The sequence below is a fragment of the Ursus arctos genome, unplaced genomic scaffold, assembly GCF_023065955.2.
Source record: "Ursus arctos isolate Adak ecotype North America unplaced genomic scaffold, UrsArc2.0 scaffold_9, whole genome shotgun sequence".
In the NCBI taxonomy this organism is placed as follows: Eukaryota; Metazoa; Chordata; class Mammalia; order Carnivora; family Ursidae; genus Ursus; species Ursus arctos.
In genome coordinates this window covers 2,395,542-2,414,494 of record NW_026623111.1, presented here as the reverse complement: position 1 = coordinate 2,414,494, position 18,953 = coordinate 2,395,542, and the positions used below count along the sequence as shown (strand labels likewise).

General features: G+C 59.2%; 1 protein-coding gene across 2 annotated transcripts in view; it reads right to left on the bottom strand.

Moving 5' to 3' along the window:
* RGS12 (regulator of G protein signaling 12) overlaps positions 1-18,953 on the bottom strand; it is an 89,840-nt gene that overhangs the window by 10,943 nt on the left and 59,944 nt on the right. For both annotated transcript variants that reach the window (XM_044379383.3, XM_048211929.2), the window contains exons 5-15: positions 11,423-11,592; positions 10,787-10,879; positions 9,893-10,036; positions 9,357-9,536; positions 8,953-9,106; positions 7,204-7,280; positions 4,932-5,126; positions 4,570-4,643; positions 3,960-4,086; positions 1,956-2,052; positions 369-448 (exon numbers count right to left, since the gene is read on the bottom strand). In XM_044379383.3, the coding sequence (XP_044235318.3) occupies positions 369-448; positions 1,956-2,052; positions 3,960-4,086; positions 4,570-4,643; positions 4,932-5,126; positions 7,204-7,280; positions 8,953-9,106; positions 9,357-9,536; positions 9,893-10,036; positions 10,787-10,879; positions 11,423-11,592 (1,391 nt within the window). The remainder of the gene's footprint in view (positions 1-368; positions 449-1,955; positions 2,053-3,959; positions 4,087-4,569; positions 4,644-4,931; positions 5,127-7,203; positions 7,281-8,952; positions 9,107-9,356; positions 9,537-9,892; positions 10,037-10,786; positions 10,880-11,422; positions 11,593-18,953) is intronic.

The window sequence follows — 18,953 nt, the reverse complement described above, 5'->3', positions numbered from 1 at the left end:
CAAAGTTCTGCTTACACGTCAGACACATGACAACACACAATCCATCAGTTAGAAACAAAAAGCACCCCCCGAAATACAGACCGCATGGACACAGACTTTACGCGCCTTGCGGAAAAACCAATCACAGTGATAAAGGTCACAAGGAAAGAGCACGAGCATGAGGCGCCACCCCCCCGATGCAGGGGAACAGCCAGCCCACGGTTAGGGGGAGCCAGGCACCAGGCGGGGAACAGGGGTGCGGGAACGGCCGCCCCGAGCACACAGCCGCTGGGCACAGTGGGAGTCACACGGAGGAGTGTGAGGGCCCGGCCCGCCGCAGAGCAGTGCCAGCAGCGAGGGAACCATGCGGACAAGGGCAGGGGAATTACCGTAGCCGAGTGATTTCTGGAACTGGAATTCACAGCTATATTCTGTTTGGCAGGTGCACTCTTCTGTTTCTCTGTGGATACTAAACACAATGAAACACGCTTTATAACCACAGCCAACTGCAAGTCCACCCGAACGTTCAAACACAACCACCCTTTCACCATTTGAGAAAGTTCTAGAGAAAGTTACAGAGAAGGTAGGAGACATCCTATGTTAAATGCGCACATGGAGGCCAAACCCCTGGTGCAGGACAAAGGGATAAAGACCACCCTCTCCCACCCGCCGCATCTGGGGCAGGAGACGCTCATCGTGTGAAGACGGGCGCGGGAGGCAAGCGGGTCCCCCCGCAGTCACTGGGACTCGTGCGTGGCAAAAGGAAAGCTCGTTTCAGGTACTGTTTGGTGTGACTAGTCTTTAGACAGCACAGAGTCTCACACTTACGACATGTTTTCAAATCTGGCCGTCACCCCACATCAGGACGGCAGGCTGGCCTCTGCCGGCACCAGAGGGACAAAGGCCACTCCTCTGGCCCGGAATCCACTAGAGGACTAACCGCGTTCCTGCCTGTCCCCAGCTTTACAGCCCCGCGGTGACTTCTGCCTGCAGCGCCCCCATCACACTCCCCTGTGCACAGACAGGCCGGAAGGTCTGACCTTGCCAGACCCTGTGGGAGGCCCACGCCCTGCTCGCGCCACTCACCCCACCCGGCCCAGGGAGATGTCTCCTCTGCAAGAAGGGGGAGAGGGGCAGAAACTGGAGCACGGAGGGCTTCCGGGGGGACAGAGGCAAGTGAGCCCAGCTACACTGCTGAGCCCTCGCTGGGTGGAAGCCCAGGAAAGGGAAGCAGCCGCTGAAGCTACACCCAGCGGCCCCTTGCAGAGTATGTCCTCGCTCCAGTACTCAGCAGGCGGTTCCAGAAAGCCCTCCCCAGAGACACGGGGGTGCCCTCCGCCTGGGAGGGGGCTGTGTGCTCTGAGGAGGAAAACGAGGGTGAGAGTGGGGACTGACTGCTGGCCCCGAGGTCGGGCACCGGCCACGGGCACCCCCGCATCCCCAGGGCAGGCCTGCCATGGCAGAGGCATTAGAGGGAAAGGGCTCTGAAAACCTCCCGATCCCACCGCACACAAGCAACAGTGGGGCCGCAGATGGCCCAGGCCACTGCCCCATCTCCTGTGGGGCCTGTGTCCCTCGTGCACGGCACCGTGAGGCCTCCCCGGAGGCAGCCCTCTCTGGCCAAAGCCCTGGACGCAGGGAGCGCTGGAATTCGGCAGTCCTATGGAGGTCAAGCACGTCTGTCACCTCTTCTGACAGCCAAGAGGACACACCCTGCTTGTGAGCAGGCGGGCAGATCCCCGAGCGAGGCCCTTATGCTCCTGGCCCCACTGCCTCCGGTCCGGTCAGGACTGGACCAGGCTGGGCCCCTCCGACGCCCAGGTGGGATTGAGTTCTGCCATGGCAGGGGGTCGCCAGTCCCTGTAAGACCCTAAACGAGACCACTGGGGTAGCGGGGCTGGGGGCTTTCAGAAGGCAGAGCAAAGGGGACCCCAGCAGGCCAGGGGGACCAGGGGAAGCCTCAGGGCCCCGCTTACCTTTTCCTCTGGAGGGTTCCTTCTCCTCCAAGATGACCCGCTGCCCGTCCAGACTCGATATGGGGGCCCCCAGGTCCAGGGGCTCCTTCTCTCCACTCTAGAGGCAGAGACGGTGCACTGAGTCACTCACTCAGATGGGTGCCTGGGGCAGCTGTGTGCGGCCCCGCTGCTGATAGGAAGACCACCCCAGGTATGATGGGGTCACACGCCAGGTGACCCCAGGTCCTATCACCTCGGCAGGGCTGCCTCAGAGGGCACTCCACACTTGCCCAGCCAACACGCAGGGGACCGACCTGAGGCTGGCCACACGCTCCTGCCACGGAGAACACGGCTTCCGAGCACTGGCTGGCCTACGGGACAGGGCTGCTGTCACTCATGTGACAGCTGCTGGTCTACACTTCGTGGAATCCGAGACCCGGGGGGAAGGAACGCTTGTGAACACTGCAGACCTCTCAGTCCACAGATCCGATGTTTCAAATATCACGTCAAGTTGGCATGAGTGTGCACACAGCTCACATCCTGGATGAGGTGCACGTGAACCCCCCCCCCAACCCCGATGCAGCTGGACGGTGAGGGATGAAAGCAGAACGCCTCCCCTGCCGACTGCTTAGACAAAGAACCCTGAACTTGCAGTTCAGCTCCCTCGGTTCCGTCAGTCGGGAGAACAATAAAAGTGATCAGACGTCACGTCAGAGAGTGACCGCCAGTTCCCAGCGCCAGCCACGAGGAAATGGAGCACCAGCTCATGGGGCTGCCCTGCTCTCCACTCTCCTGGCCCAGGTGGGCGCCATTCATCGAAAAAGCCACATGTGTCATGACCCACTCCGCAAGAATTCTCCGTGGCCGGAGCCCCAAGGCAGCAGACACACTCTTCCCAGTGAGGGTCTTGGCAGCCAGAACGCAGCTCACCCGGAACAAGCCCAGGGCATGCTCCCAAGACTCACCCAGTTTACAGATAGGGAGACTGAGGCACAGAGGGGTGAAGCGCTAGCTCAGAATCCCAATAGAGTAAGAGCAGGGCTCGCAAGCCACGTCCCTCTCCAACCAGCCGTTCTGGCCTCGGCCAGTGGCCCTCCCTGCTGAGCTGGGGAAGGGGCTTCAGGCTACCCTCAGGATATCTGGGAACCTAAAAATACTTGTGGGGCGCCTGCAGGGCTCAGTTGGTTAAGCATCTAACTCTTCAATTCCGCTCAGGTCGTGATCCCAGGTCGAGGGATCGGGCCCCGCGTGGGGCTCCCTGCTCAGCTGAGAGTCTGCTGGAGATTCTCCCTCTCCCTCACCCCTCCCTCCCCACTCAAACGTACTCTCTCTCTCAAAAAAAAAAAATCCTAAAGGTACTTGAAATCATAGCTCTGACAAAGTTTATTTTCTGAAGAAAGAACACAAGGCAACGCCGTGTCGTTCATCACCACGTCTCACAGCCGAGGACTGGAGTGTGCTTCCATCAGCACAGACCAGGTCTCGGGGACGCGGGCTTGCCAACCAGGGCGTCCCCCACAAACCCCCTCTGCGCACAGGGACGCGGGACTCTGCCCTGTTTCACACTGGCGTCTTTGTCCCCAAGTGCGGTCCGCTCTCACCCATCACCTTCTACCCCAGGGGCCCTGCTTGGAAATGACGGAGCCTCGAATCTGGCAGGACAGACGGGACTTGGGAGGTGTCAGGGAGAGCGCACGCCCGAGGCCGCCAGCAGGAGTCCGGCAGGTGCTCACACGCAGGACGCCCCAGTGCCCCCCGCACTCGGCCTCCAGAGCACATCTGCAAAGGGCAGGGGTGTTCCAGGGGTTTTTACTACTGTGTTTATCCTTTTGGTTTCTCTGGACCAAAACCAACATCTCCAAGATCACCCAGAGCCCGCTAGGAATGACTGGGTGTAATCCTCCCACCAGGGCCTCGTGGCCTCTGCTTCTGCACGGCCCCGGCCGCGGAGCACCAGAGCCCAGCAGCCACTGAGCCAGACTGTCTGTGCGGGGAGCACATTCACGGGGCCCCCACGTCACTCACCAGCCTGGCCACCAGCTCGTTCAGGTGCAGGCCATACTTGGCCACCACGGGCCGCAGCACTTCTGTGACGGGCTTGGTGGGCTTGGCCTTGAGTCCCACGGACCGGTTAATTGGAACCAGATCCAGCCTGGTTGGAGGGGAGACACAGGAACACAGTTGCTGCAAATACATCCTCAGCTGCTCTCCGTGAGGGCACAACAGTGTGGCAGTACCGTGGGGTCACGGGTCAGCCCCAGGCTGTGGCTGTGGAGCACCTTCAGCATGAGAAGGAAGCCACAGGGGGTGGGGGGTTTCCCGAAGGTTTCCAGTGGGCTGTCACACCCGGCAGAGAGCGGGCCCCCCCAGCAGATGGCCCGCACTCTGCGGTCCCACCTGAACACCCCTGGGTGCGGCCCTACAACGGCCGTGACGCGGGACAGAGAGTGTCCCCTTGGCCCCGTGGGTCCTCGGGGGCTGCCTGCAGCCGCTGCCCACCGCCCCCCCCCCCCCGGCTCATGAAGGGGGCGTCAGCCTTCCTTTCCCAGCCCAGCGTGCAGGGCTCTCAAGGACGTCCCCAGAGACAGCCGCGTGGCCCGAAGACGTCAGGAAACATCGGGAGCGTTTTTCGTACCGAAACAAAGTTCGCTTTTCTAGCCGCAGGTCCCGAGACTCCAAGATGCTACTGTCTTGATGCAGCACCAGAGGCTTTGCAGGAAGAGAGCGGGGGCAACGTCAGAGCGGGCTGAGCGCGCCCCTCACGCCCCCCGACCCCGTGGGATGCACGGCTGCGCGAGCCAAGGAGCGGCTACCTGAGCAGGCCGAGGGCTCCTGCAGGGGGCGGGGCTCCAGCGGCAGAGCCGTCAGCCTGAGGGCCTCACCCAGGCCACAGCCTCAGCTGACTGGGCGGGTTTAGTTGACCGAACAGACCCACCATTCCCCCCACCCCCGCCCACGGGCAGGGGAAGGGCCCCACGGGTCCACACAGCTCCATACCTTGTCCCCGCCCACCAGGAAGAGGTCCACGGCAGCCCCGTTGATGCCGTGTCGCTCGCAGAGCCCGGTCAGGACCTCTTTGATGGACAGCCCCGCCTTGACGACTACCATGCAGGACGTCCCGTCAGGGAGCTGGACGCAGCAGTGCTTGGCGGCCTTGTCTCGCTCGGGCACTGAGGGCCTGCAGGCTTCCGACTGCGGAGCCGGGAGACAAGTGTTAGAGGCAGGTGCGCAGGGCGCCCGGAGAAGGGCTCTGGGGGGCTTGCATGGGCCTCAGGAGCCAGCACAGCCCTCCCCTGGGGCCGCACGCAGCTCTGTAAGTGCAGGAGCGCCGCGATGAATCTACGTGGGGTGCCGCACACGAAGAGCCCACGACGGTGTTGGGTCTTCGACAGCGACGCAGGAGAGAACAGAGTCTGCATCTCAGACTCATCTTCCAGTCTCTCATGGAACCATTTCCAAGCCCCCATTTCATGAGCCTTCGTGCTCAGAACAGGATGGGCCCTCCCATGGTGTTTGCAGGGCTCACGTCTTGGCCTCCCTGAGCTGGAAGCAGATGGAGTCCTTCTGTGGAACCCACTCCTCCTGCCTCTCGGTCCAAGGCACTGGGGACCCACCAGGAAGGCTGGATCGCCGGCAGAGGGCCTGGGGCCCAACCCAGGCCGGGAGGTCCCCCTGCTGTTTCTCCTGGCCTTCCTGGCCCCTCCTGCCAGAACTCCCAGGACTGGAGGCCTCTCTGAGAGGCAGGGACAGTGGGGCAAGCCGGCCTGAGGGGGGCGCTGGGAGAGGCAGCGGGGCAGCTCGGACAAGGGCTCAGAGGCAGGAACATGCCCCTGAGGGATAAAGATCCCCCATGTAGACACCTGCCATCAGGTCAGGAGAAACCAGTGAGGGGCAGGGGTGGTTTGTTCTTGACAATTCTGTACATTACTCAATGCTCGGCATGGTAAGGGTGGGGAGGGCAGGGCCCCAATCCTCCTTCAGCTGCTGACAGAGAGCCTGCCCCACCAGTGCCAGGGACAGGCTGAGATCTCGGGTGCACTTTCGGCCCAGAGGATGCTCGGACCCCAATGCTTGGGTGAGGACGTGGCCCAGGTTCACCTGCCCCCCTCCCAAGGCCTCCTGGCTGCTTAGCGCTCAGCAGCGAGACACGCCCGCGGGATGGGGAAAGGCGGGCAGGGAGAGGCGGGCAGCGGGTCCGGGGCACTGCGGCCTGAGGCTTTCGGGAACAGCAGTGTCTGTGATCAGATCATCTGCGTTATTCACCGACTAAGTCAGGGGCACAGGAAATCGCTATTTAGCGCTTTGTCCCAGCACCAGGACCCACACTCAGATTTGGGGGCTCCTGAGTGGGCAGGGCGCGGACCGAAGGGCCATCCGGGGCCCTGTGTGTGCTGCAGACCTCCAGTCTCTCTGTGGACTGTGAGTTACAACGGCATCCAGCCGGCCCCCCGCAGAGTCCTCCTCACACACGACCTGCCCTGGCGGGTGCTCCCCCCCACTACCTCCTGACAGTCTGGAAATCTCTGCCACCCCAACTGCATTCCGGAAAACGTAGTTTGTAGGTGGTAGGCCGATGATACAACAGCCCAATTATTCCCTTCCCGTGGATGCAGACGCAAGAATAAAAGGGTCTTTGTTTTAAGCCAGAGTTTTGGGGTGGTTTGGCGGGCAGGAACCGCGAACCGACACGTGGTTAAACCCCTCCAGCTCTAACTGTGACACAGGATAACCCAAGAAGGAATAACATGCTACATTGTCGCTTGACAACGACAAGTGACTAGGCTGTTGGCAACAGTAAGGGTTTCCAAACCCGGTATCAGACAGCAGCGGACAGCCAGCAGGCCCCTCACTGGAGACCGGGCCCACGCGGGCAGGGCACGAGGGGAGGCGGAGCCCCCGCCGCCACCAGGCCCCCGCTAGCAGAAGCGCAACACAGGAAGGCTTGCTTTAGTGGGACATTCGAACGGAGACAGACACAAGGCACCTAGCTTCAGGGCCCTGTCAGCTCTCAGTGGGAGCTCAAAACACGGCGACTGGATGAGGGCAAGGAGACATCCACAGTAAATCCAGAAGTATCTTTGGAACTCAAGGAGCAGCCCTCCCCATCTGCCAAACGCGTCACGCGGCCAGGAGCGCTAGGCCGGCCCTGCTTGCACATCCAATGCACGTGTTCATGGGGCTTTGCAGGCGTGGGCTCTGTGTGACTGAACACTGAGGTGGAGTTCGTCAATCAGCTGTGACCCTGGGGACGAGGGAGGCGGTGACTTACCAGGTCCAGGCTCCCCGTGGAGGACACGGAACCCTGTGACTCGCGACGGCCCAGGCCTCCGTTGGCATGCAGGGGCTCTTGATGGGGAAACACAGTGACTCAGAAAACCAAACAGCACCAGCTCTACCTTTCTGCACCTCATACCAGAGCCCCACTTGCTGTCACGTCTCCCAACACCACCCTTCAGGCTGAGCAAAGGACACAGAGGAGTCTTTCCGAGGCACTGCCTCCCCTCTCGGACAGTCAGGCACACGCCCTGGGCACAGCCAGACTCCGCGCTCTGCTCCTCCCTTGGCCACAGCTGGCCCCTGCCCCCCCAGCAGCTAGCAGCAGGTCAGAAACACAAGTCCACGCTCCTGGTGCAGCACCTCCCCTCCCCTCGGTTAATCTGGGGCTTTTATTTCAACATGTGTCTTCTGGGCCCAGATGAAAATATTAGCTGCTCACTGCATCTCTACCCACGGCTCAACTCACTTCTTCCTACAAAGTCCTCAAATGAGCTGACAACCATGCCATTCTCCACCACCACCTGAACTCACTGCTATCTTTGGCTAATCTACAGATGATGAAAACGGACAGAGAGGCCCTTTGAGAACACAGGAGAGGCTCCCCAGTCATGCCACCAGTCATGCCTGAGGAGACAGCAGCCCTGGGTCCCACTGACCTTCTGAACCACTGGCCCACCTCCCAAAGCAGCAGATTCTCAGACAACCAGGTCAGAATCCCTGGGGAGTGCCTTGGAACCGGATGCCTCTCTAAAGATCCGCCCGGTACAGGGAGCCCAGACTCCTGGGGCCCTGCTCCGGCAGACAGACAGTACGAGGTAACTGCTCCTGTCTCCCAGGGACTCAGGGGTCCATGGCCCCATCTAGCAACTGCCCCTGCCCCCCCAGCGGTCTCTCACTGCTCGACTTCTGCAAGTCCGCCCGCCTGTCCTGTAGAAAGAACACCTGCACTAACCACCTACAGCGCGACCCAGCGGCACGGCCGTCTGTAAAATGGGCACAAGAGACTGAGTCCGCCGGCGGCTCTGAGGGAGAGATAAAATGTATGCTATATAGACTGCCTGGCACGGCACAGCCCCATCCCAGGAGCTGCCCCCGCCTCTCACCTTGCCTGTGCTCTCTCCATAAATGCCCCATTCAAACTCGGGGACCACAGGCCTGGAAAACAATCCCTTTCTTGAGAACCTCTCAAGGAGAAAGTCCCTCCAAAGCCTTTCTGCCTTATGCTTTCTCACGCCTGCCTGGTGTCAACTGCTCTTTCTCTGCCTTATCCAGAAAGCTCTCTCATCCCTCTGACCCACCCCCCAGGACGAGCCTGTCCCTCTCACACCATCTTCGGAGCTACGCCCAAGAAAGAAACCAAGGGAGAAAATATCTAAAATAGGTGACCTTTCAGATTTACAATAATAAGAAATGACAAAGGCTCACGTAGCCCTACGAACACCTAGAAAAAAGCCTAGCTGGGAAACTGAGAGGCTGTCCGGGTGCACAGGGAGCAGGACACTTGTAGTTTTCTTCTCCTCCCAGTTTCCTACCAAGAGGCCAGGAGAGGACCAGACGCGAGGCCCACCCCCGTGGGGCACCCTGGCCTGAGGGGGAGCGGGCTGGCCCGCCCCCAAAGGGCCACGCCTGGGGCACCACGCTGAGCTCTGTGCACCCCAGATGCGCCCTCTCGGCCCGGCCCCGCCACCCCGCCTGCGCCCGAGCGGGCCGCCTCCCGGCCACACATCTGCACACCACGAACCATTTGCGTGGTCGCCATGCTCCTTCTTCTTCTGGGACCGCCCGGTGCTCCTGGTCCTCGACCAAGAGAAGAATGCTCCTTTCCGCTTCTTCTCGCTGTCCTCGTCCCCCAGCTCCTCATTCAGGGATCTTCCTGATTTCGATTTCCCGCTCAGCTGCCATCCAATGGAGACGTTAGCACAACATGATTTTAGCGTTACACGAACCGAGCAGGGAAGTGGAGGAGAGCTATAAAGCCATCTGCTGCCTCCAGCGGCCGCAGGGCAGCTCTGCCACGGCTAGAGCCCCCACCCCCAGGCACGGGCACAGGGCATGTCCCAGGGGGGCTGCGTCCCGGAGGCCTCGGCTTTCACTCCCCACAGAGCAGCTCCCCTTGCTGAGAGGACGCGGCCGGAGCGCAGGCACCTTTTTTGGCGTTGATACGCTGGAGTGCTCCGAGCTGACGCTGTGCTTGGAGACCGGGCTGCTGGGGACCTGCTGCGCGTCGGGGAGCGAGCGGCCTTCCACCTCGGCCAGGATGCACTCCTGGTACAGCTGGGACTTGAGAAAGCGGGTGTAGCTGTCGAACTTCATCAGGTTGAAGATCTGCGGGCACAGGCAGCGCGGGTGAGCCTCCGAAGCAGCGGGCTAGCGCGCGGTCCCGGAGAAGCTCTACTTTGTTACGTAAGAGCGAGACCCGGAGTGATGCCCGTCACAGCCACGCCTCTGTGATGTCACACAAAGGACGCCGCAGGAGAGGCCACAGAGAGGTAGCCGAAGACAGGCCCGCCCGACCACAGCCTGCTCCCCGAGAACCCCGGGGGGTGGGACGGGGCTCCTTCCAGCCACACCACACCCGTCGGCATCTCTCCTCTCCGTCTGGTGGCCGGCTCGCGAGCACGCTCTCCCGCAAGGGGAGAACCCTGGTGGGGAGTCCCTGTGGGAAACTGAGGCACAGTCACCTGGAGCTGCTGCTCCTTGAACATGTCAGGGTGAGGAGCACTGAGAATGTCATCCGCCAGCTGGGCCTGGCTGTCGATGTTGACGGGGGTGGTGGCTTTGCTGCACAGGAACTTGCTGAAGATCTCGCGGGCCCTGTAGGAAAGCTGAAGGACACGTGTGTGAGTGGGACGCATGGGACACAGCCCCCCACGTGCACGTGTGCTGCTGGAGTCCCTCCATAGTCCACACACCGGACACAGGTCCAGGCACTGGATGTGTTTTCTTTAGGGCTCAATAAATATTTCTTGCTTGAATAAATAAATAAAAGTCCAAGCCAGTACAAAATTTTTCACCAAATAGGCTCCTCCCTGAATTTTTTCAGTGGGCCACGTAACTGTTCCAGGGACTCAGGGGCTGCGGCCAGGGGGCCCCCAGGTGCGCCGTCCCGTGTGCGGTGCCTCACGTGCGTGGCCTCAGCAAAGGGGGAGCTCGGTCCGTGCAGCACGGAGAGTGGTGAGCAGATAGGAGGCCTCGTCTGTGGCGGGTGGAGGACCATGGACGGCAGCCTCGAGTGGGCAGCAGCGCGGACCGGGACCAGCGCCAGCGGGGGCTTAGCGGCCGGTGCGTGCAGTGAGGCCGTACAGATGGACATTGTTGTGGGCTCTGCTGGCTGGGGACTGAAGTTCCCCTTTCGATAAGTTGAGTGGCAGCACACGCGCTGCTAAACGTTTCACGGCAACGGCGTTCACGCACATCGTGTCCGGGCAAGGTTAAATATCACATATATGGAGAAACTTACTCTGAACAAGAAGCATTTAGAAATCATACGAGGACATGTTTACATGGACCTCAAGGTGCACGAGACGCTAGCCCACGGCGAGACCACCCCGCACCCCAGGCAGGAACACGCTTACCTCTTTTTTGTCGTGTGCAGGAACATGGTTAAAGTATTCACAGGCCTGCCAGAATAAAATGTTTTCTTCACTGAATTCCTTCCTCAGGAAATCCTAAGAAAAACACCATCAATGAACCCTCACACACGACCAGGTGGTTACCAGGGCGTCTGCCCTCCTCCGAGCCGTTGCTGCGTTCCTACTTCTTCCTTGGGTTCGCCCTTCACAGACACGGGGGCCGACAAGCACCCCTCCCTCACTTACCCGACGCCACGCATGACAGACTGAAAAGCCGTGCACCCTTTAAGGGCCGCTGAGGCGCTCCCAGCTGTTTCCTCAAGGGCAGAGCGCCCCTTCCCCCTATCTGGCCTCGCCACATGTAGCCGGCCTTCGAGCGTTTACCAGAAGCTCCCGTGCCCCTGGCTGCGGGGAGATCCCCGACGCAGAGCCAAGGCCAGGCTGGGCAGAGGCCCCCTTCCACTCCTTGGCCTCGAGCGAGCACAGCAGGTGGGCAGGGGGAGACACCCCCCCCCCCATAGGGCACCATGGCGACCGCACCGCCTCTGTCCTCCGGGTCTGAGCCTGGGGTCCTGCTCGAGGAGCCCCGGCAAAGTGTGCAGACGGCCCCATGGGCCCCATCACGCCCCACCTACTCACAGAGAAGTATCGAACACCGAGAGGGTCCTGCAGAAGGCGCTCGAACGACACGGCCCAGCTGGCGGCCCTCCTCTCACGTAGGCGCCGGCAGCTCTGCACGCTGGGGAGGCTGGCATTGCTGCTCAGACTGTGGTTGCTCACGCAGTCCTTCAGCTCAGCGCCGGTCAGCTCTGCGGGACCAGCACACACCTCACCTGCACGTGTGTCCCCCACGCCTGCCCAGCAGGGCCCGGCCAGCCTTCCAGGGGGGCGGCCGGGGGCTCTCCCCAACGCACCTCGCTAAAACACGCGCTCAGTCAACAACACGCACCAAGCGCCTCCAGTGTGCCCAGCGCTGTTCTAGGGACAGGGAATGGAGCGGGAAACAAGACCAACCCGTCAGTCCTCACGCGGCCACACACACACACACACACACACACACACACACACACACACGGAACAGGGACAGCGGCAACCACAACCACAAGTCCATGGCCGGGCGCACGCCACAGACACAAGAGGGCTCCCAGGTGACCCCATGTGTTAGGCTCGGGAGGCGCCAGGTCACTGTGGGGTGAGCAGAGGGAAAGGGGCACAGGTGGGGCGTCCAGGACCTGGGACGCCGCCCTGCGTCTGGAGGGAACATCTGCCGTGTGAAAGGATGCACTCACATGTGTGCCTTGCTCTGCACGGCTCGGTCTCGATGTAGAAGTGTGGTGTAATGCCCAAATGTCCTATTTAACCTCACAGGTTGTGACAGCGTTAGAGACCACGTGCTGCAGGAGACTGGCCCCCAAGCTTCTACAAAATAGCCCCAAAGAGCACGAGTGCCTTTGTCTTTTAGGAGAATTCCCGAATAACCCGCTCCCTTCACAAAGGGAAGGGGGAGGTGCTCGGAGAGCCCCATGTCACCGTCTCCCACCTCGTGTGAGTGGTGTGCTGGGGCTCCAGGTCCCCGCATGGGCAGGCCTGGTCAGTGAACCCAAGGGAAGGGCCCAGGCCGGCCGGGAGCAGGATCAGACACACATCCCCCTTCCCTACGAACAGCATGTCCCACCATCCCACACGGGGCTGCTCCCTCCGTGGGTCCTGACATCGAGGAGACTGAAGGCCGAGCCACGGCCTACTGACCACAGAGGACACGGGACAGGAGAATCCCTAACCCATGTGGGTGTGAGGCTTGGAGGAGCAAAGCTAACTAACGAAACAGGGCTCATCTGCTACCCGCCCCCCGCCCCCCGTGCTCCTGTCCCGCTGCGCAGTCAGCCATCTGGGCTGGTGGCAGGAAGGAGCCCAGGGCAGTTCGTTGGCTCTAGCTCTAGACCAACCACTGGAACTGCATCTCCTTAGTGATGAGGGGCCAGCAGGGGGGTAAGTGAGGACGAGCAAGGCAGCGAGAGGCCCTGCTACCCTGTAGGCTGACGCCCACCCACGACTGCGCGGAGACAGCAGGGGGCAGAAGCCCGGCCTGCGGCTGCCATGCACACACCCAGGAGCCCAGAGGGCTGCGGAGGCCACGGCACAGCCACGCTAGCCCAGAGAACAGAGGGCCAAGAAAGCAGAGCCCGAAATTTGGTCAAAGTGGACCCATGTGGTAACTAGAAGCCACTTGGGCAGGAATCATTCAAAGCTCAAAAAGCATTTAGATTGGAAAAGAAAAGAAAAATAGAAAGTCAAAAAGTAATATGGTAACTTATACTGCTATAGAAAAAAATTACAGTAAGAGTCAGAAGATGAAACAAGACGAGAGAACGATTTTCATTTTTCTCTGTGGCTCCGTGGAATCCCCCACGCGGTACGTGTTACTTTTGAGGTGAAAGCGTCGTGGTGGAATCTGCCAGCACTACTCACCGAGGACCGCAGGGAAGGCCCCGGCCCGGAGCTCGCCGGCAAGATGCCAGGCTCGCCACACGGCACGACGCACCCCTGCCAGCCACCGAGCACAGCACGCCCAGCCACAAGGGGTCCGAGCAAGGCCCCCAGAGAAGGCGGCAACTCCGCCGCACGTGGACAGACCACCTGGAGTCACCGCGCCGCACCATCCCACGGGCAGAGCCCCCCGAGCGACAGCTGTCCGTTTCACACTCACACACAACCCGCTCCCCTGATGTGTGTCCAGAAACTGCAGCAACGAGGGGCAGAGCCCCACAGATGTTAATTCTCCCTAAATGAACATGGAATCCCAACAGATTTCCCAATAGATGTTTTATTGAAACCAGACGGCTGAGTGTAAAAGTTCACGTGGAAAACTAAACGTGAAATGCTGGGAAAACAAACCAAACCAGAGCCAGGAGGCGGGGGCCAGCCCCACCTGGCGCCACACCACTGGGGGGGGCAGTGTGGACACGTGGCTGGGACAGAAGGCCACACGGCACAGGGGCAACTGGAAAAGCACCTGAAATAAGATCAAGTGGGATCCCTTTGGGCACAATGAAATAAATCTCACCTGGACCCAAGGTTTCAACGTAAGAAATCAAATTAGAGAAACTCTGGAAGGGAAGACACGAGCCCAGAGCCGTGGGCAGCAAGACGGATAAACGGACGACACCAAACTCCGTGGGCGGTGCCACCGGCGCAGATGGGGGGGTGCGGGGGGTCAAAGGTACGGGCTTCCAGTTACAAGACAAACAGGTCTTGGCACGCGGTGAGCACAGCTCACAACACGGTGCTGCAGAGGCGACAGTGGCGAAGAGAGCAGATCTTAAACGTTCTCATCCTAAGAAGGAAAGCGTGTAACTGTGTGTAGCAACAGATGTTAACCAGACGTGCCTGGTGATGGTCTCACCACATACACGAACACCGAGTCACCGTGTCGTACACCTTCAGCCCACATAACGTTACCCGTCCACTGTACCTTGATGAAAAATAAAAATGAAATAAAAGTTAAAAAACACCATAAGCTGGGTCAAAAGATGAAGTTTGGGAAATACACACAATCCATCACACGGACGAAGAACTAATCTTTATATTTAAGAGCACCTGCACATCACAATGAAAAAGATACGGAAACCAAAGAAAACTGGAAGAACAGTGCGGCCGGTCACTGAGTGGGGGCCTGAGAGGGCCCCCGACCACATGTCCCTGCGTTCAGTCCCACCTACAGTGAGCTCAAGGTGAATTTGAACTAGCTATTCTGTACCTTCCTAACAGGGTAACATCACAATCAGCTGGGTCTGAGGCACTTTCCTGCTATATTTTATGTTGATAAATGAGGCGATTCTCACAAATGAAATAATTTTCAAAACACACTGTTAAGTATGAGCACCAAAACATTCTTTCTCCAGCCTTTTTTTCCTTGAGGCAATAAAGGCTGAACTGAGGACTGAGGGGTGAACAGAAGGTAACTGGCCTCAGAGGAGCTGAAAAAGCCTTTGATGAGGGGCCAGATGTGCCAAGGCCCTGGGGCAGAAGAGGCATGGCTCAGAGCCAGTGTGTCTGGGCTTAGGGGGGAATGGCAGGGCGGAGGAGCACAGACTGTACCCCGGGGGCAGTGAAGAACAAGGGAAGCTCAAGACACTCCTTCACAGGTCCATGGGCCTGGCAAGTACACAGCCCGGAGCTCCCCGGCAGGAGGGTGCAGGTGAATGGGGCTGTGAAAGCAGGGGAGCATACAGGAAGACAGGGCGCCAACTGCAGACAGAGCAACTGAACCCCATCACGGGTGGTGGTGCTTTCTGGTCTCCTGGTGTCTGGATTCCTGCAAAGCAGCCAGCAGAGGGATTTGGAACACCTGCCCTCCTCGCTCACAGGGCACGTGGGGCAGCAGCGAGAAGGGGTGCCTGGCACCCCACCCCGGACTGGGCAGGTGCTGGGGGCCGCGGCCTGAGCGCACGAGTGGATGAGGGAAGATGCAGCTTAACAGAACTTGGAAGTCAAAGGTGACCCATCTGTTGACTCAATTTTTATGAAACCTGGCAAATACTAATTTTTTAAAGACTCACAGATCAACAACTGACATTTTAAAAGTCCAGTGGAGAAAGAAACTTTAAAATTAAGTTAGGGAACACCTGATGCCTCACCCGCCCCGCACGTCGCGCCCCACCAGGCGGTTGAGCTGTGACCCCCGGCACACCTTGGGCGGGAGGCGGGCCGAGATGCATGCCAGGCCGCGCAGCCAGGGCGCAGGAGATGAAGGGGACCGGCCCGTGGCTGCAGACCCACTCCTCCTGCAGGCTCTCACGGCCCCCACAGAGCTGGGGAGAGTCATGCTGTCGCCAGGCTCCCCTACCGCGGGAGGAAAAGCGGAGGCTCCTTCCCACGGTCTCCTTTTGTTCCCTTCTGTTTTGTTTCTCATTGAAACCACAAGAACGCCCGCTGGGCCTCAACTCCAGTGCCAGTGGAGCTTAGAGAGGGAACTTGGGACACAAGGACCCTGAAGGAGCCGCTCCCCAACCCCCACGGGGCAGGCCACACACTGATGGAGGCCATGGACAGGGCGTTTCCCTCCCCACAGCCAGATCTCGAGGAACGCGCATTCTTCAAAGTGGGGAAATCAGACAACTGCTGGCTGCATAAAGCCCGTCAATCCATAAGGTCTCCTAGCAACTTTGACTGAGGGCGCGTGGTGGATGCCAGCGCCCTTGTGGGGAGTGGGCGCTGCTCAGGTAGGCTTCAGATCCCGGCGCCTTCCACGCGTCCTCACCACAACGAGACCGGCACCTTGCTCTCGATACCCACCGTCCAAGCTGAATTTCCTAATTCCGCCTTCAGACTCGCCCTCCTGGAATTGTTCTCCAACACGGACAATAGTGCACACTTGAGAAAGCACTGATCCCGAGGGCCAGGGCCAGGGCCAGACAGGAGAAGGAGACGGCAAGGGCCAGTGCATCCCCCTCACCGCCTGAGCCCCTCTCCCGCTCTGAGCAAGGAGAACAGAGCAGATCCACGAGGACCCCCACTGGTCCCGCCTTAGAGCTAGAGAACATTCCCTGCGGCTTGGTTTCTTTTGTTTCTTTTCTCTTTCAATTGACCAGTTTGAGTCAAAGAAACGCTTTCCTGGCGAGAAAGTTTTTAAAGTCTGTTTCAGATTTGCTGAAAACTGGAGAAGCCACCACCCTTACACTGGCTGGATAATCATGCACGTTACATGTTATAAATGATGTCGACGATGCCTTGGGATGACAATTTTACAGCTAATTCTGCACCATTATCTCATCGGAACGTCCGGTCCAAACCATCATCTCACGCCCCTTAAATATGTAAATCACAACTCGAGGTCAGGGTCCGGGCCACCTGCCCGGGCCGGAGCCCCCTGAGCACACATACCTGCAGTCTGCTCAGGTCAGCCAGCCCCCGCAAGCATGACAAGGCGCACAGACCACGAGGGACTTTACCTGGGTAGAGCTGATAAGAGCCACTGTGATGCCACTTAACCAAATACTTCCAACCATGCACCGCAAACCACCCCTCTGAATCCATACCAGGGTCAGCCGGCACAGCCCCCAGGGCCCCGGGCAAAGGCTCGGGCCACACACAGAGACATTGTTCCCAGCTCACGCTCCCCAAGGAGGCCGGTCAGCACACTCCCCTCCGCGACCCGACAAAGGCGATGCTCCCCTTCCGGGCTCACGCGGAGGAAACCAATAGTGTACTCAACACAAAGCATCACAGGACCCATGCATAATTCACGGGGACCTTCAGCCCGCTGCTGCTCACGCACTTGAATTATTTAGTGGGCCGAGCGCTACAGAAGCTGGCTGGAGGCGTGAGTGCGCACGGGGGAGCCTTCCGCGGAGCCTCCCCACAGGCCGGGCGGCAGGGCACTTCCAGTAAAACCGGCAGCGGGAAAGGAAAAAAATAAATACTCTGCTGTTTATGATAATTGTGCAGCTGTTAAACTCGTATTTCCCAATGTATCTGAAAAGTTTTCTAAATCCCATAAACATAAAGGCCTGACTTTTCAAAATGAGAACAGAGTTCACCAAAAACTGCAGGGTATCAGGAACCAGTATTGAGTTGGGTCATAAAGCATCGCAATTTGAGCAGAAGCACGGAAGCTTTATTTACAAAAACCTGCAGGGGGCGGGATCTCTCGGGCCTGAGGTCTGCCGCCCCTGCTCGCTGGGACGGGGCGGGCTTCAGGGGCTCCTGACAGTTCTGGGAGGACAGAGACCTGAAGCGTGGCCCCTGCTGGTCCTGCCTCCCCATCAATGTCCTTTTTGGCCTCACGTTTCCTCCCCACAAGCACTCGCCGGGGAGGCAGCAGAGTGTACAAACGGGCTCTGCTCCTTCCTGGCCCCAGGGTCTCTGGGCCCCCGGTCCCCATGTGCACGAGGCCAGAGCAGGTGAAGACGCCAGCATCCCTGGAGACACAGCTGGTGTGATGGGCTCCGAAAGGCAGAGCCCTCAGTGCGGCTGAGCCAGACGGGGACGCCCAGGTGGCTGAATCGGCAGGTGCGTGCAAACACCTCCACCTGCACTAAAACTGCCCCTTCTGAGGGCTCTATGTACCATCTTCTGGGGCAACTTTCTATTTTCATGTACTTTCAAACTTTCAGGAAGGTGACAAGAATAGTAAAAGGAACTCCCACACACCCTCTACCCAGATTCACCAGACATGTACCTACACTCTGCCCTATTTGCTAGAACATCCTGTCTTTCCTCCTCCCTCCCATCCTCCTTCTCTACACACACGCACGCACGCACGCGTGCACGCACACACGTTCTGAGCCGTTGGAGATTTAGTTGGAGACAGCGCCCCTCTTTGCCTGTAAATACTTCAGTGTGCATTTCTGAAGAACGAGGACACTCTCCTCCACAACCACAGTACAATCACCAAACCTGGGGAAAGCAGCACAGTCCGTATTCCAATGTCATCGATAACGTCCTTTCTAGCTATTTCCCAGCACAGCCCAGGATCGAGTTCAGGACCACACAGCTGTCGTGTCTCTCTAAAAACTCCCGGCCTTTGTGTTTCCAGACCTCCACCCTGGCCATTATTTTGTAGACTGCCCCTCAATGTGGGCTGTCTGGTGTTTCCTCGCGATTCGGCGGGAATCCTCAGGAAGTGACGCACATCCTTCTTGACACCTCTCATTAGGAAGCACGGAATGTCAGTTTATTGCAACCCTGGTGATGTTTGGGTGGGGCACCCGCTTTCCCCACCACAGGGCTGCTGTCTCCTGGGGGGGCAGGGGGTGACGGGCCCATCTGGTCCCCCATCCGGCACGTGGCCACCACCCTCCTCCACTTCCGGTTGGTATTCCACTGTAAGGAAGAGCTTTCCTTTCTTCCCCATTTTTACAAATTCATGTATTTAGATGAGCATGTACTCGGTGGAGTTTTATTTTATTCAATGGCTTATAATCCATAAATATCTGGAGTGTTTTCTTCTCTTTTTTGTATGCTCTGCCTCCCTTGGCGCTGGCTCCTGTGTCCTTCCGGTGAGCCTGCATAGCGCACTGTCTCCTGATTTTCAAGTGCGCTTCCCTTGCTCCAGACCAGCGAGGCGTCAGGGACAGCTGGTTCCTTTTACTGGACAGTGGTATTCAAGCACAAAGCTCTGCATGCGAGGGGAGCTTGCTCCCACCGGCCGGTCTCACTGCTTCCAGGA